This window comes from Pangasianodon hypophthalmus, chromosome 2 (assembly GCF_027358585.1).
Source record: "Pangasianodon hypophthalmus isolate fPanHyp1 chromosome 2, fPanHyp1.pri, whole genome shotgun sequence".
In the NCBI taxonomy this organism is placed as follows: domain Eukaryota; kingdom Metazoa; phylum Chordata; class Actinopteri; order Siluriformes; family Pangasiidae; genus Pangasianodon; species Pangasianodon hypophthalmus.
The window spans coordinates 5,474,683-5,492,640 of NC_069711.1; the positions used below are offsets into that span (position 1 = coordinate 5,474,683).

Here is a 17,958-nt window from a genome sequence, read left to right on the forward strand (position 1 = left end):
TTAACAGACTTAATACTGCTTGACTTTATAGTATTATAGTTACAGTCACAGTTTATAATCACACTGTCTGGTGTCACCCAGACGAGGATGGCTTTCCTTCTGAGTCTCATTCCCCTGAAGGTTTCTTCCACTTGTCACCTCAGGGAGTTTGTCCTTGCCACAGTTGCCTCTGGCGTGCTCATTAAGGAAAAATTTAAATTTTATATCCAGATTTCTGTAAAGCTGTTTTGTGACAATTCCCATTGTTAAAAACGCTATATAAATAAAACTGAATTGAAGTAAATTGAAGTGAAGTGAAAGGGCACTCTGGCATGTCTACAAAATGACTGATAAGAGGTCAATCCAAATGCAAACAAACATTCCAGACCAGAAAGAACATTTTTTTTCTTCCAATTACTTAATACAGTTGTTCTGAAACAATGGCTTAAAGTAGTAGTAGTACTACTACTATTATTATTATTATTATTATTATTATTATTAACCCCCCCCCCCCATAAAGGATGCAGCAGCATCACATATGTTGAAACGCTTTTATTTCAGAACTATACAGTAATTGAAAAAATAACTATTTACACTAATCAATTCAACATAACTTCAATAACAATTAAAAAAATTTAATCGCACAATCCAGGCTTTCACGTAATTTGGTCTTATACCTATAGCTGAATATTATGGTTAGTATGACTAGAACTGTACAGTCACACACTGAAGTTACTGCAGAATGTCGTGTGAGATGAAACACACACACACACACACACACACACACACACACCTCATAGCTTCACCTTCATCCCGTTTCTCCGCGTCCTCCCTTCTTCCGAACCTGAAATCCTGATGCCTTTCAACTGTTCATTCTCACATGTTTCTCCTCTCACTCTGGTCATCATGTCACACACACACACACACACACACACACACACACACACACTTGGAAATATCTCCATCCCATTCTGCCTGTCCAGGACTAAAGCCTTCCTCATGTGTGCTGTGCAGTGTGTCATTCTCTCACTGTCATTTATTACTGTTTTACAGTAATTCAGGGGAATTGCATGTGTTCTTCACGGGATGTACATCAGGAGCAGGGAAGCATTTTATTTTGCACTATTTGAGGCTTCTAGCAGATGACTCTTCATGAGCACTGAGCCAGCAGCAGAGGTGAGAGGTGGCAGAAAGGGGAAGTGAACCACAAGGAGCCGAGTGGAAACGGAGAGCGCGTGCAATCCTGCGTGAAAATGCCTTAACTGAACTGTAAAGAAGTGAAGCGCGTGTCTGAAAGCTGCGCGCGCGCGGCGCTCCATGCGGCGCTCCATGAGCGCGCGCATTCCCGCCATCGATAAAGCAGTTACTGTAATTTGAATGAATGAATTTTATTAATGAGAAAACAGTGCCATCTACAGGCACACTGTTGTAAGACCACAGAATTCCGCGTAACACCGGAAGAGAACCAGTGGGACCAGAAAAGGCGGAAACGTCACTGCAGTAGGAAGAGAAGATGGATGCATTTAATAAACTTAAACAGTTTGATGCCTATCCAAAGACTCTGGAAGATTTCAGGATTAAAACGTGTGGTGGAGCCACGGGTGGGTATTGCTGAATGTGCATGAATGAAAGCTGTGAAGTGTGAGACAGTAGAGTCTGCACAAAATCGCGAGGATGTAGCTAGCTAGGTATCCTGAGTGTCTTCTGTACTGCTAGTTTTACATTCTCTTAGAACATCTAGTCCAGAAGTCCAGAAGTCCACAATACCCTACTGAAGTCTCAGAGCTGTAGTAATGTGAAACCTCGAAATAAGTCTTTAACTCGCTCATATCAGGGCGAAGTTCTGACTGTAAGGCTGAAAGAAGTCAAACCTGTTCAGCAGAAAACTGCCCAGAAACTGTGCCAGCTTGTGACAAGCCTGCTGATTTCTGTTGTTTACTTGACAGTAACGATCATCAGTGGGCTGATTATGCTGATCCTGTTCATCTCAGAGCTGCAGTATTACCTTACCAAGGAGGTGAGTGAGATGAGGATGAAGAGTTCACCTGGCTGAAGAGGGTTTTAACCTGTTTAATATGTTTAATATGTTTAACCTGTTTAATATGTTTAACATGGAGATAGCTGCAAATGATCTCAGTGCATTTGGCACTCTAAAGTCAGTTCAGTTGAGCTGTCATTATTGTCATTATAGCAGTACAGTACATCGTAAAGCATTAAAAAAAAACAACATTAAAAGCCCAGCAATGCAATAAGCGACAGGAAGTGCAGACGCAGTGCAGGACAGGACACACTGCAGTATGGGAAGTAAGGCAATACACCTAATGTAAAGAAGACTATATAATAAAACTCTAGCTATTTTAAACTGTAGTCGTACAGAAGGAAGTAGAGATGGTCGTTTTATAACCTATAGTCTACTCTCTCAGAACTAAAGCTCCCAAACTGTACTCACTGTTGGTGGGGTGCTAACATCAAGAGCTCTTTATTGTATATTTATTATATATCCTTCACCTTTAAAAATAGTTTCATGTACAAAATTTAACCTTAAAAACAACTCTAAAACTTAATTAAAGGTACATCATATGCAGGTAAAAGATGCATAGTAAAGGTGCAAAAGATGTATCCTTGATGGTACTGCCCCAGCAGTAATGAAAAACAACAATGAAAAGTACCTTTATTTTTGAGAGTATATGTGTTATTGTATAGGCAGGCATGGTACTGCACATTCCAGTCCTGACTGCGTAACTGTAAACATGTTGCACGATCCTGATTGAGTGGGGCGCAGTATTACAATATTACAGCAGTTCCAGGACAATGTGTGTGTGAGGAGGAACCAGCGGCTTGACAGCTCTGGAGTAGAAGCTGACGCTCAATCAGGGTGTGTGTACCCGAATAATCTGGTATCTCTTACCGAAATTGGTAAGTGGTTGCCGAGTAAACAGTCGGTGGTTGGGGAATGTAGATGCAGGAAATGTCTGGTGTCTTTTATTTTGAAATTTTCTTAACACTTCCGGGTAGTTGGTAGGTAGAGTAGATGGGACGCTCACTTTCTTACCGTATCTGCGTGCATTTACATATATAAGTGTATTAATAATCGTCTGCATGTTTGAACATCTATAGTGATACGAGTTTATAAAATCATCCTTCTGTTGCTGGCTGCTGCTATAGGGTGCATGGGGTCCCTGGTGATGCTGAGGGCAGTCCTCAGACATCTCGTATTCTAAATGCCTCTCAGGTCCACTTTAACAGGACTGAGTATGGTTCATTTAAAAAGAAATATATGTGAAAACACCCTATGAGTATGGTTCACTAATGTGCCATTTTGTAACAGTTTGAGACCACTTGGGATGCCAAAACAGACCAACTGTGAAAATAACCTAAGATTTTGTTTAGCAAGCACTAGTTTTTCTTTCAGAAAACTTTCTCTTTACACATAACACCATTTAACATGCACTATTGTTATGAAAGCCACATATAACCTAAAGATAAGATTTTTATGCAAAAACTTTGTTTACAGGTCCACCCTGAACTCTTTGTGGACACTTCAAGAGGAGACAAGCTAAAGATTAACATTGATATCATATTTCCTCATATGCCATGTGCTTGTGAGTAAATGATGTTTTTTTCACATGTTTCCACTGATAACCGTGTCATCCTTGATATGGCTTTGTTTTTTTTAAGTGGACTATAAAGCCATGGGCATATATCAGTTATGTGAAATGTAGTTACGCATTATGTATCCACTGGTACTTCTTAGTTTCACTAGTTCCTGTCATTCATGTCTCTCAGATCTGAGCATTGATGCCATGGATGTAGCAGGAGAGCAGCAGCTGGATGTGGAGCATAACCTCTTCAAGCAGAGACTGGACAAGGATGGCAAACCGGTCAGCACTGAAGCAGAGAAACATGGTTGGTATAATCCATTTGACTAATGGACTTAATTGATATACTTAAGTACATAAATCTTCAAATACATGCATGTGAAATGGATGCAAGAGTGTCAGCATAGCTCATTTAAAAACAGAATAATACTCTCTCTGCTTCTCTGCAGATTTGGGCAAAGATGAGGGTGAGATTTTTGACCCTAGTAAGCTGGATCCAGATCGCTGTGAGAGCTGCTATGGAGCAGAGACCGATACTTTGAAGTGAGTTTTTTCTATCTGAGCTAGGGCCTGTTCTTTTTACATTAATTACTTAGTTTACTGGATTGATGATTTTATATTTTTATTGTTATAGCTGTTGTCTGACCTGTTGCCAGACTTGTCTGTAAGATCCCACCTGCTCAGGAGCAGGCTTATTACTAAATACTAGAATAGATTTGCATTTCCTGAAAGAAATACACAGTGCTTGAAAAGATCTGAAAGAAAGTTGAAAAGGAAGAAGGTTTTAAAATAAAGTTTATGTCTAGTTCATTGATAGGGTTTGGGGCAATTAGGGGTTACAGTGGTATTTATTTTTGGGTTTTGGGGAAATTAGCAAACAAGTTGGTATTTATATTTCTGTTTGTGGCAATCAGAGGTCATGGGGGTATTTATTTTTGGGTTTTGATGCAATTAGCAGGCCAGGTGGTATTTATATTTGGGTTTCAGGCAATTAGAGGTCACAGTGATGTTTATTTTTGGGTATGGGGCATTTAGCATACAGGAGTATATTTATTTAGGTTTTGCAGGTATCCTCTGTTTCATCAGTCACAGAGTTCCATACTGCCTCTGGAAGCAACATCAGCACAAAACAGTGCTTTATAGATCAATAGTAGTATTTTATAATCAATGCGAAATTTGACTGAGAGCCAGTGCAGTGTGGGTAAGATAGGGGTGATGTGGTCATATATTCTGGTTCTAGTAAAGACTCTGGCTGGTGCATTCTGGACTAACTGGAGCTTGTTTATGCACCTACTGGAACAGCATTACAATAATCCACCCTAGAGGTAACAAAAGCATGAACTGAATGATAGCTTTAGTCTGTATAAGTGTGACTACATTTTCTACATTTAATCTTAATGTTAGTATTAGCTCAAGAGTGTGACCACTTATAAGTGGGTTCTATTACGTTCTTAACGTTCTTACGTTATTAACCCCTACTGACTCTAGAATGGACACAGCCGCTGTTCTGAGAGGCTCCTGCAGATTGTCAAAATGAATATTAAAGTCTCCAACAATTAATGCTTTGTCTAAAGAAACAACAAGACATTGCCATGCTGCATGATGGAGCCAGAGAATATTACTGCATAGAACATCACCTTCGCTAATTTACACACCTCTACAATGTATCCACTTGTGAGTCTATGCAGACATTGTGCGGATATTTGCATTGCAGTCATTTTGACAACTGATCACAAACTGAATCAGTTAGGCTTATGTGCATACTTGGCTAGCAAGGTTTTTGTTAAAATTCATTAAAACAATGCCATTCCATTTGTTGCACCCTTCCATAAGATTTGGGCGTGCATGTGCGCACATGTTTGGTGTAGATCCCTCTACGCAAAAATATTTGTGTTAGATTCTGAGAAGATGCCTTGGAGATTTAATCATTTGGATGCATGTTTGGAATCCTTATCTTTAAAGGTCCATCTACTGCCAAGTCAACATCCTATCAGAAGCAACAGGGTTTTGATTAATATATCCTGATCATTAACAGAATTCATGATGCAAATGTGAAGGCTAGCATGTGCTTCCTCCAAGCCACTGTGTCTTTTCAAATGACTGGTCATGCTATGTCACAGGGCAGCTGAACACACTTGGAGGAAAGCCCTAACTGCCCTCTTCTGCATACATGAACTCACATATTGGCTAGTGTCACTGTGATTGACAGGGGAGAGAGTAATGCCATCACTCCCAAGGCCAGTTTTGCTGTCTTGGACTCCTGGCCACAGATGGCTGTGACATCATCGGTATTCAAACTCGCTATTTCCCCATGATGGGAAGAGAACATTTTACTATTTAATGTAACAAATAATGTAATGTAACTAACAGATGAAACAGTAAAGGAACTCTAAGAACTACTGGCCTTCATTTTTAGGTGCTGTAATACATGTGATGATGTGCGCGAGGCATACCGTCGTCGGGGCTGGGCCTTTAAGACGCCCGACACCATTGAGCAGTGCAAGAGAGAGGGCTTCAGCCAGAAGATGCAAGAGCAGAAGAATGAAGGTTGCCAGGTGTACGGCTTCCTCGAGGTCAATAAGGTAGCAACCATACACTGAAAGCAATGTGTGTTCATGACATATAATCCCATTTCCTTTCCAGGCAAGGGGTGAATACTTATGCAACACACTGTTTATGCTAAGGCTGTATTCATCACATTTCTTGGAGGTTGCCTTAGATAAAAGTTATGAATAAATATATTTCTTGCTTTAGGTTGCTGGTAATTTCCACTTTGCCCCTGGGAAGAGCTTTCAGCAGTCTCATGTTCATGGTGAGTACTGATGCCAGTTTACTTTGATATCGGCCCAGCTGGTAGCAGCAGACTCAGATTTTCAGACTACAAGATGTTCAGATTTTAAGTAGGTATTTTTAGCAGACAGGATAGGAAAAGAATCATTTTGAAAAAAATCTAGTTTATAGTTCTACACAACAGATGATGTGTGCTTGAAATCATCACCTCATTCCTAGGCTAACAAAAGTACAGTAAGTTATAAGTTTGATTGTGTAGAGTATCCAAACTTTTGTCTATGGTACTCTATTTTGGTTGAGGTCAGAATACATGTGCATGTAAATCTCTCCCACTGCCATATGCTGCCGGTTTATTTGCTCTTTTTCTTGGGGCACTTTTACACCTGTTTTTTTTTTTTGTGGACCAATCAAACTGTTTTCTTTAGTTCAGCTCATTTTGACAGGTGTGAACAAACAACTGAACCCTGTTGTCCTATCAGGGGTCTCAGTCCTCATCCAAGTGAACCATGATTCAATTCTTTTCTGGTGGGAAGACAATTTTATGATGATTTGTAATTAAAAAACAAATGTGAAAGGAACTGAGCCATTGTATAGTGAAATTAGTTTCATTTTCAGCATTTATCTTTTTGTTAATAATGTTTGAACAGACTGTGGAATTCAATACAGGCTTACAACACTACGACCTTAAATTATATAGTCCCCTCTGAAAGTATCGGAATGGCAAGGTTGATTCTTTTGTTTTTGCTGTACACGAAAGACATTTGGGTTTGAGATCAAAAGATGAACATCAGACTATAGAATATATAGAATATCTTGATTGTCATTGCACAAGTACAGTGAAACTAGGTTTGCAACCTCCTTACTAGATGCTGTATAAGAAATTAAAAATAAATAAATAAATAAAAGTTGAATATACACTGATCAGCCATAACAATAAAACCACTGAAAGGTGCTGTGAAGAACATTGTCTCGTTACATTGGCATCTGTCCAGGGGTGATTCAAGGCTGATTCTTCGCTGTCGGAGATCAGCCCAATCACGATTGTGTCATCCGCAAACGTTATGATGATGTTGGTGGCGAATGCTGGAACACAGTCGTGTGTGAACAGGGAGTAGAGGATGGGGCTCAATACGCATCATTGAGGTGTGCCGTAGTGTTAAGGTGTACTTAGGGTTATAGGTGGGAGCCCAGTCTCACTGCCTGAGGATGAACTGACAAGAAGTTCAGGATCCAGTTGCACTGTGATGAACTGACGCCTTGCTCGTGGAGTTTGGAGGTGAACTTGCTGGGCATGACCATATTGAAAGCAGAGCTGTAGTCCACGAATAGCATCCTCACGTATGTGCCCTGTCTCTCCAGGTGAGTCAGGACAGTGTGAAGAGCCAGAGATATGGCATCCACTGTGGATCTGTTAGTCCTGTAAGCGAACTTGTGTGAGTCTAGTGAGGCAGGGATGGTGGCTTTGATGTGGGAAAGGACTAGACACTGCTGCAGTGTTGCCAGATTTAAAGGCATTGTTGTGAGCTTTTAAAAGATTTTGTTCCTCTCTTTTCATCCACAGTTTCTGGTTTGCAAACATCTTTATTTTCTTGTCCACTGTGACATTGTCCACACAGCTGTTGATGTAGAAAAGCACAGTGGCTGTGTATTCCTCCAAGTCCACCATAGTTAGCCATGGGTAGCCTGTAATGCAAACAGGTCACCATGGGTATGTTCAGAGCAGTCTTGGAGTTGTGAGGTGGCTCCCTCAGGCCGTATTTTGACTGTCTTCCTTGCAGGTTTGGTTTGATGGATGAGAGTTTTGTATGCTGGTGACAGGAACAGTAAAAGATGATCCAATTATCCCAGGTGTGGGCAGGAGAAGTCTCTGTATGAGTGTTCGGGGAGCACAGAGCCACTGCGTCTGGATGTGCTGCCATCTTGCCCTTCCAAGAAGTTCAGCCTTCATTTTCTGATCTTTACATCTACGTGTTCAACAACTTAGAACATGGCACATTTGGTGGCAGACCACCCAATTTTTATGTTTACAAAAGTATAGGAACAGAGAATGTTAAAGTAAATAACACTTAGTAGGTTGCATATCCCTTGCTTGCAATAACTGCATCAAGCTGGTGACCCACTGACATCACCAAACTGTTGCGTTCTTCTTTTGTGATCCTTTTCCAGGCTTGTACTGCAGCTTCTTTCAGGTGTTGTTTGATTTGGGGTGTTCTAATGATCGACTTGGCCAGTTTTATACCTTCCACTGTTTTCCCCCTGATGAAGTCCCTTGCAGTGTGGTTTTGATCCATGCTCCATGATGAAGTTCGCTCCCAAATAGATTGGATGCAGTTCTCTGTAAATTGTCAGACAGAATGTTTCTGTTGACTTCTGAATTCATTCCGCTGCTACCATCAGGAGTTACATCATCAATAAAGATTAGTGAGGCATGCAAGCCCAAGCCATGATGTTACCTACAATGAGCATGCATGTTTTCGATTATGAGCAGATCTTTTCTTTCTCCACACTTTGGCCTTTCCATCACTTTGGTAGTGGTTAATCTTGTTTCCACAACTTATGTGGCTATCTCTATTTCTTTGCAAATTCAAATCTGGCTTTCCAATTCTTACTGCTGAGGGGATTGCATCTTGTGGTATGGTCTCTAGATTTCTGCTCTCAGTGTTCTTCATATGGTGCCTTGTGATACCTTCACCTATGCCCTATGGAGATTGGTGGTGATGTCACTGACTTTTTTGGGCTTTTCTTCACAGCTCTCAGTGTTTTTGTCATCAACTGCTGTTGTTTTCCTTGGCCTACCTGTTCGATGTCTGGTTTTTAGTAAACCAGTGGTTTCTTTCTTTTTCAGGACATGCTTGTGCAATGGCTCTCATCAATTTTCCCTCTTTTCTCAGCTTCACAATGTCTTGCTTTCTGCCATAGACAGCTCCCTGGTCTTCATGTTGGTTTATCCTTTTTAACAACAAATGCCGTATTCACAGGTGAAACCCAGAGCTCAGCCCAAGAGTAGACATTCAGAGCTATTAATTTTTTTAAACAATCGATCTAACAGGGCACACCTGGGCAACAAAAAACACCTGTCTGTCATGTTCCAGTATTTTTGATCACTTGAAAAAGGGATGGGTTCACATAAAAAAGGTGCCATATTTTAAGTTGTTTAACACATCTAGATGTAAATATAAGGAAATGAAAGCTGAAATTCTGATCTATCTTTTCATATTTATCTTTTGAACTCAAACCCAAATGTCCTCAATGTATAGAAAAAAAAGGAAAGAATTGGCCTTACTTTCGGAGGGGACTATAGGTAGCTCCAAGTATATGTAGGAACACCAGAGGAATTGGTTTATTGACCTTAAATGACTGGTAATATTGCCATGTAGTTCATCTTTCAAAATGATCTGAAATGAATTAAAAAGTTCAATAAGGCTGTACCCTTATTGTCCTTCAGCGTCTGGATGCTGTGCCCAATTGACAGCTAAAACTATAAACTGTACACCTGAAAGCTTGGTCAATTGATTGCAAATTTATGGTGGAAGTAAAATCTGTTGACTGTGAGCAAATCAAAATGACATGTGTCATGTAGAAAATGAAAAACTGTTTTTCTGTGTCTGAATAACCACAGACTATTGTATTGTGAACCTTTAAACATGCTGCATTTGGGAGAAAAATACTTCCTGGGTTGATAGCAAGACCTGTTTCTCAAGTATATACCTTGATATGTTGGCTATTAAATATATGCGCAAAATGTTAATTTTTTACTGGGAGGAGGAATATTTATTTATGTATTTGAATATTTTCAACCATCAACCCAGGAAATAAGGTTTTCTTCTTTTTTTCTTTTGAAATTTCAATAACACTGTATTAAATATGATGTTAACATGTGTTTTACTAATAGAAATACTAAACACACTAAGTGTAGTTTAGTTTATCTTTTCAATTGCCGTTCATTGCTACAGCAAAAAGAGATGCTCCCCCTTAAAAAGAAAGGGTAAAATAAATGTTAAGTGATTTATGGGACAGGGTATGTCCTCTTGGACACTTGTTTCCCAAAGGAAAAAAAGCAATATCGTGACTCCTTTCTCTTCTTTCTGCAGTTCATGCTGTGGAAAGTAAGTCAATCTTTTACTTACATAGATTTATAGTCCCCTAAATACATTCATATTTTGTATGTAAAAGCCGTTGGTTTCTCACCGTTTTATTATGCTTTGCTTCCATTCCAGAATTGTGACTTTGTTGACTAATCAGAATCAAGGAGTTACTTTGCACAACCAAACAACTTATAACATGTTTGCCAAAACTTTTTTCCCTCCTCAGTTCATGATTTGCAGAGTTATGGACTGGATAATGTAAGCCTTGCTTCTTGTTTTTATTTATTCTACAAGGTCAGATACAGTATATTACCAATATTTATACCATTTGTGTAAGTTAATTTAATTTCTTAAATATCCATAGATCAACATGACCCATTTGATTAAACATCTCTCATTTGGTAAAGATTATCCTGGAATTGTCAACCCACTAGATGGGACTAATGTCGCAGCAGCACAAGGTATGTAGCTTTTTTAAAATAAATTTACAATATCAGGTTTCAGATCAAGGTTTTTAAACCTACAATACCACTCATCAATACAGCTACATGAACTTGGGCAACATACAAATGTCAACTCTAGAGTTTGAAACCTGCCATTAGGAATTTGAATCTAAATGCAAAAATCTCAGTTGGAATGTTATTTTGATCTTGTACCATGCAGATTGAATAATATTTGACTTAAAGTGAATTTCATGGTTTGCAAAAGTACAGTATAAAACTTGAAATATGAAATGTGAATTTCATGCAAGGGTGTATGATTTTGAAATTCAGAATGAAGTACACATCTAATCAATTTCTAAACAGCATTTAGTCTCTGTTAATTCACATTTATAGATTCACTTTCAAATAACATCTGGGTAACATTTAGGCAGAAGCAGTTACACATAAAATGCCTCTCCTTTCATAAACACACTGCAGCATATTGCAGAACAGCAGATGGGCTGAAATGCTTGAAGCAAGTGAGTGGGACCATGTAAGCAGGATCTTCCGAGCCAAGATTTACAGTATCAAACATTTTTCCACTCTTAATATAGCAGATTAGAATATAAACTTTTTTTTTTTACTTTTTAAAATGTGATTCATTTGGGCAAGAGGAGAGGGGTTCTGTCTTCGACTGCTTTTGCAAGTTACTTGATTATTATTTTGAATATGAATCTAAAAATTCAAACTGAAAGAGACTGAAAGCTATTTAGAAATTGATTATGCACAAACTTCATTTTGAATTGCAAACATTCAGTTGCACACCTCTGAGTGTGAATCTCAGTTTTAGATATTATATTGCTCTTCTGCAAACCACAAAATTCAATTTCAGATGGTATGATAAAAATTCAACATAAGTGCAAATTAAGATTTTTGCATTTAAATTTAAATTGTAATGGTATGATTGTAAATCCATAGTCAACATGTTTGCTGAAATGGCCAAATCACTATGTGAGTCACATCTGAGTGATATTAGAATTTGTCTGCAACATTTGTCTAAAAGAAGCTTTACTTTTAAGCATCATCTAAGAACTGTCACATTCTAAGGGAGCACCTCCCTGACCACACCATTAGGACCTATTTTTTTTTGTTGTTGTAATACAAGCACCTATAGAGGTGTGTAGAGAAAGTATAGAGATGAAACACAGGTAACAAGTAGAGCCTAATTTTTCAATAGAAATAGACAGAGTCTTGTTTGTTTGCCAATTCAGGTGAACAGAGGTCTGCAATAAAGTGATCTTCAGAATCAATTCACTTTAAACCAACTTAATGGCTGTCTGTCTACCCTGAAATATTTTAAGCTGTTATTAGGTATTCTAAATTAATACAAGCCTGTCACTTTCCACTATTTGTACAACTGTTATATTGATGCTTGTAGTAGAAACCGAAGATGGCTCCTCTCCTTCATTACCTCAACCCTCTTCTCTCCAAAAGCAGCGCCTCAGTGTCTACAAAGAGGTAGTCACTGAAAGCTGTTTAGAAATTGATTATGCACAAACTTCATTTTGAATTGCGAATATTGAGTTGCACACTTTCTATTGTAAAGCATAAGACTTTCTCTACATTCTCTCTAATAAAGCATAATAGACTTCTGCAATTATCACATGACAAATTCCAAAGTTCTGTATCTTGCATCTGTATGTCTTACAACTTTTTTTAATTGTTTTAAATTACAATTTTATTAACACAAACTCAGTTTTATGGCATTATGAATATATGAAAGAAATTTAGAGTGAAATAAAGTGAACAGCGCAGTCAGCAGCGAATGCCCATGCCAATGGCCATGAAGGTTCCAAATGTGCCCCCACTTTGCATCATGGTCTTTCCTACTCCACTCATCAGCTCTCGACCTCTCATCCCAATTCTGTATAGAAACAGGAATATATTAAATTAGTACAGTATAGAAAGATAGAAAGGAGTCTACACGCTATATATGTCATATTGGACCAAAGGACGACAATATTATCTGTCTAGTAGCAGCAAGTCAAGTAATCTTTTTTTCCCTCAAATTTTTCCCTGTTTCTCTCTGAGACATGTAAAGCCAGCCAACCTCGACTTTTCAAACTGGTGCTCGTACAATGTCAGGGGGCTGCGTAACACACCCGGTGAAAAGCACTATATGCCCACTTCACATGCATGAGTTCACAGATGCCCATGAGTTCACTGGTGCTGCTGTGATTAACAGGGAGAGAGCATTCCCTCCCTCCCTCCCTCCCTCCCTCCCTGAGAGCACAGTCAATTTTGCTCTCTTGGACTCCCAGCCGTGGACGGCTGTGGCATCGTAAGGATTTGAACTCGCAATCTCCTTGGACTTATAAATCTTGAAGATGTTTCGCCACTCACAAATGAATCCAGGTGTCACTCACTACTACAATCTTACTACACCAGGGGTGTCAATCATATGGCCTGTGGGCCTGATAAAGTTTCAAATCCAGCCCAATAAATACATTTACAAATTGTATTTGTAACACTGGAAAAGCTCAAGGTCATGAACATGTGCCCTTTCTCTTTTCTTTTTTTTTTTTAACATAATATGGCCCCTTGTCTAAAATGAGTGTAACACCTCTGTACTAGACAGTCCATGTTGTCCTTGGGAAGTTGGGAACCACGCTCTTTACACTCTTTAGTAAAGTGGAGATCTCACCGTAGGCATGAGAAAGTTCCAAACATGGCACCAGCGGCCATTCCGACTGCGAAGCCCATCATGAAGCCCATCTTGACTCTGTCGAAACAGTTTGGCTGTGCCTGTCCATACGGTCCTACAGCTACAGGCATTTGTACTCTGGGCAGGTCTAAATGAAAACACATACTGGTTTAGCCATAACCTCATGCTGTTTGCTGGTTATCTAAAAAAAAATGTTTTTTATCTATTGACTTGGGCAGTGTATTAAATTGTTTCTACAGCTTCATGATAAACTTGGACTAGGGCTGGGATGGCATTCCGGAATAATGATATATATCATGATAAAGTTAGAAACAGCTGCACCTTTAATGTTATGTTGGTACAGGGATATATTTCTAGGAGCAGTTGATATTTAAGCACCGTGGCCTATTTTAAAGTACAAACGTGCTATAGCAGTTTCGCAGCCTAAAGTAAATACAAGGTTCTCTCAGAAATACACTGACGAACCTGGATAGTGAACTGTATTGCTCGAGCTAGAAACCTCAATAAAGTTACTTTAATTTTAGCTGAATAAGCAATATTTAGATACTAATGCTATTTAAAACAATATCGTTAGCTAGCTGCTATGTAGGTAACCACAGTAGTCCATGTATATTTAGTTCCAGACAACCTTAATCAGCTAATCCAGTTCTGCTTGTAGCCTCTGTGTAACTCAGTGCAGCTAGCAGCTAGCAGCTATGCTAATGTGTCACATAGGTCTTGCTTTGGGACCTTTAAAATTACAAATAGAAACTTGGCGTTGCAGAATATAGAAAATCAGAAAAATATATACCTTTCCCAAATAACTGATCGAGTATTTCCAAGAAGCGTTTTAAAAGGTGATTCGAGGCTCGCAGTTTGTACAGCTGCGTGTTGTGTGTGTTGTCGATGCTAGCCCTTTCAGAAAGACACCATTACGCAACAGGAAGCAGTAAGAGGAGACCAGCGCCTCCTACAGGCAGAGCAGAGCAGAGCAGGGCAGAGACTGCAGCTGGGTTTTAACCTTTATCATTCTTTTCCCCCTTATTTTCCAGCGTCAATGATGTACCAGTACTTCGTGAAAATAGTTCCAACAGTTTACGTTAAAGGAGACGGGGAGGTGAGTTTCCTACAAGTGAAGGTAAAATGAATAAATAGGTGAATAAAGTGAGACACATGAGACTGTAGCCCTGATGCTGTGTGTGGAGAAGGTCTGGTTCAGCTGCAAGCAGGAGCCATTGCACATGTGTTGGTTCTAATATCTGCAGTGGCTCATAAATAAGACGCAATAAAAGACATTTTAACACTAAAAATAACATTTTCGTGCATATATTAATGTATATATTAATCAAAAATAATCTTATAAACAAATGTTTAAAATATTGTGACTAGAGAGGCATAAGATTACCAAAGCCATAATAATAATAATAATAATAATAATAATAATAATAATAATTCTATGTGCTGTTTGCAATACACACTGCAGTCTCTGTATGAGGGGATTCCTATTATCATTAATTTCCAATATTATTAATTCCCAGTACATTTGTCAGCTTTCAGCCTACTGTAAGGATGTATACCATTACCACATATTATCACGGGAAGCTGCATGCGCAATAAGCTCTTGTATATTTCCATTATTATTAATAAACTCATTCATTCCCTTTCAGTAACTGCTTTATCCTGATCAGGGTTACTGTGTGTCAGGAGCTGGGAACACTGGGTGTAAAGAGGGAATAAGCCTCAGATGGGCTTGCGCACACACATTCACAGCAGGGGCAATTATTTTAACCAGTCCACCTACTGGCAAATTTTTGGGAGGTGGGAAGAAACTGGAGAACCCGAAGGAAAACTCACACAGACACGAAGAGAACATTCACAGAAACTCAGCATAGCTCAAGATCAAACCCAGGGCCATGGAGCTGTGAGGCAGCATCACTAACCGCAATTATTTATATTATCATTATCATTATTATTTTTGTTCTTGTTGTTATTCAAATAATCTTCCTTTGATTTACCTCCAAATAACGATAAAAAAGAACAGCAAATGCATGTATGTATTTCTGTCATACAAAATATAGTAATAAGAAAGGGCATTTCGGGCATGTTTGCTAGATATGTGCCTTTGGGAATAGAGATCTAGATCATTCTGAAACGCTGGAAAACCACAAGGGTTTTAAAGAGTTTTAATGAATGTAGTACTTTGCTAAAATCACAACATTACCAAAAATTCCACTAAAGAAGTCTTCAAATAAAAAATAAACGACATGGATGTCAGTGGTGTGTCCAGCCAAACAGGAAATTGGAGGTCAGTAGTATGTACTGAACAGAGGATTGATTATATGTCTAAATGGTTTGTGTTTTCTTAGGTGGTGAAAACAAACCAATTTTCAGTGACCAGACATGAAAAAATAGCCAATGGGTTGATTGGAGATCAGGGTCTGCCTGGTGTATTTGTGCTGTATGAGCTCTCACCTATGATGGTCAAATTCACAGAGAAGCAGCGGTATGTTTTCACAGCACACATATGCTCATGCAGGAAAACCATGTGCCTGAATCATGATTTTTTTTTCAAGGTTTATTACTGCATTGCAGAACATAGATTTAACAATTTATTTGACCATATTTCATATTTTTATTATAATTGAAATTTGCAGTAATCGTCCAAGGAGAGGAAACAATAACACAGACTCGTGTTAATATGTAATTTGCATACGCATATACAAGAGAGCACTATGACTGACAGTTGTTTGTCCCCCCAGGTCATTCACTCACTTTCTAACAGGAGTATGTGCTATTATAGGTGGCGTTTTCACAGGTAGGTGACACATGACTGTTTGTACCTAACATTTGTGCGGTAACTGTAAATTATATTATTCCTTTTCTCTCCTTCTAGTTGCTGGACTCATCGATTCTTTAATATACCACTCAGCAAAAGCCATACAGAAGAAGATTGAGTTGGGAAAAGCTTCCTAGCTATGTCTCTGAACCTACAATGAACAATTGTGTGACACCTGTATTAGCTGAAAGAGAGAATGTCTAGCTGTTTGTGTGTGTGTATTTGGCCACAAAGAACACTTCCTTGACATATGGCCTCTCCATTGGACACACACGGGTACCTCACCAAGGCTTTCACTTTAATGAAGAAAACAACTAACTGGACTTCACAAGTAACTGGAGACTTCTAGGGTTCATTATGACAGTGACACACAAATGAATAAAATTTAAGGAATTGTACATTAAATTGAAAAATACATGTAGTATTGCTAGTTAAATTAACTAATGTCACTGAATGCAATCCGGAGCTATTGTTTACTTTACATGGATTTAATAAAAATAATAAGTAATTCCTGAGTGGGAATTCCAAGTTGAGGGAGTGTTTTCTTTGAGGTTTCCTTGTTTGAGGATGGAAATTGAGTTATGACCTTTAATTCAATTCAATTTTATTTGTATAGCGCTTTTAACAATGGACATTGTCACAAAGCAGCTTTACAGAAATAAATGGATTCACAAAAATATATTGTAAATATTTGAATTTATCACTGTGAATTTAAAGGAAAGGCAAGGAAAAAATCCCTGAGATGATATGAGGAAGAAACCTTGAGAGGAACCAGGCGTGCAGAAACGTTGCGTGCAGAGTGCAAGCAGGGACTCTGGCAAGACTAGCTATGACAGCATACCTAAAAGGGAGAGCCAGAAGCTAACACAGACATGAGGGCACCCTGGGACATAAGGCAGCCAGCCACTCCACCGTCGACAAACCTGAGTGAACGTGTGAGAGTGGGGGGGCGACAGCATCCAAACATCCCAGTTCACCACAACACTCTATGCCTGTGAAACCCTCCAGACCTGCCCCTGTACCTAAGAAAAAACCATTCACAAAAGGCTTGACTAAACAAATATGTTTTCAGCCTAGACTTAAACACTGAGACTGTGTCTGAGCCCCGAACACTAAGTGGAAGGCTGTTCCATAACTGTGGGGCTTTGTAAGAGAAAGCTCTACCCCCAGCTGTAGCCCGCACTATTCAAGGTACCAACAAATAGCCTGCACCTTTTGATCTGAGTAGGTGTGACGGATCATAAAAGACCAAAAGTTCGCTCAGGTACTGTGGCGCGAGACCATTTAGTGCTTTATAGGTCAATAGTAGTGTTTTATAATCAATGCAAAATTTGATTGGGAGCCAATGCAGTGTGGATAAGATAGGGGTGATGTGGTGATATCTTCTGGTTCTAGTAAGGATTCTTGCTGCTGCATTCTGGACTAACTGGAGTTTGTTTATGCTCCTACTGGAACATCCAGACAGTAAGGCATTACAATAATCCAACCTAGAGGTAACAAAAGCATGAACTAATTTTTCTGCATCGTGTAATGACAATATATT

The 17,958-nt window shown here is 39.0% G+C and overlaps 2 protein-coding genes across 3 annotated transcripts; one reads left to right on the forward strand and one right to left on the reverse strand.

Moving 5' to 3' along the window:
* Positions 1 to 1,420: 1,420 nt before the first annotated feature.
* On the forward strand, positions 1,421 to 16,943 carry ergic3 (ERGIC and golgi 3). 2 transcript variants are annotated; one of them, XM_026915809.3, is made up of 13 exons: positions 1,421 to 1,580; positions 1,926 to 1,996; positions 3,494 to 3,581; positions 3,766 to 3,885; positions 4,028 to 4,121; positions 5,995 to 6,160; positions 6,333 to 6,390; positions 10,680 to 10,711; positions 10,818 to 10,914; positions 14,632 to 14,696; positions 15,946 to 16,082; positions 16,339 to 16,394; positions 16,473 to 16,943. In XM_026915809.3, exons 1-13 carry the CDS (start codon positions 1,493 to 1,495, stop codon positions 16,550 to 16,552), a joined length of 1,152 nt encoding a protein of 383 aa, XP_026771610.1. In that variant the 5' UTR covers positions 1,421 to 1,492; the 3' UTR covers positions 16,553 to 16,943. The 2 variants fall into 2 exon arrangements, with proteins under 2 accessions (XP_026771610.1, XP_034168714.1); XM_034312823.2 differs by lacking the exons at positions 10,680 to 10,711; positions 10,818 to 10,914.
* Positions 12,556 to 14,550, reverse strand: romo1 (reactive oxygen species modulator 1). The gene is made up of 3 exons (XM_026915820.3): positions 14,391 to 14,550; positions 13,580 to 13,727; positions 12,556 to 12,799 (listed from the first exon to the last, which is right to left on the reverse strand). Exons 2-3 carry the CDS (start codon positions 13,708 to 13,710, stop codon positions 12,691 to 12,693), a joined length of 240 nt encoding a protein of 79 aa, XP_026771621.1. The 5' UTR covers positions 13,711 to 13,727; positions 14,391 to 14,550; the 3' UTR covers positions 12,556 to 12,690.
* Positions 16,944 to 17,958: the final 1,015 nt, after the last annotated feature.

Excerpts from the sequence above, each read along its gene's own strand:
- ergic3 (XM_026915809.3), top strand. The coding sequence starts at position 1,493 with ATGGATGCATTTAATAAACTTAAACAGTTTGATGCCTATCCAAAGACT. Across the intron at positions 1,997-3,493 it reads AGTATTACCTTACCAAGGAG|GTCCACCCTGAACTCTTTGT; the intron begins GTGAGTGAGATG and ends CTTTGTTTACAG. Across the intron at positions 3,886-4,027 it reads CACTGAAGCAGAGAAACATG|ATTTGGGCAAAGATGAGGGT; the intron begins GTTGGTATAATC and ends GCTTCTCTGCAG.
- romo1 (XM_026915820.3), bottom strand. The coding sequence starts at position 13,710 with ATGCCTGTAGCTGTAGGACCGTATGGACAGGCACAGCCAAACTGTTTC. Across the intron at positions 12,800-13,579 it reads GGAACTTTCTCATGCCTACG|AATTGGGATGAGAGGTCGAG; the intron begins GTGAGATCTCCA and ends GTTTCTATACAG.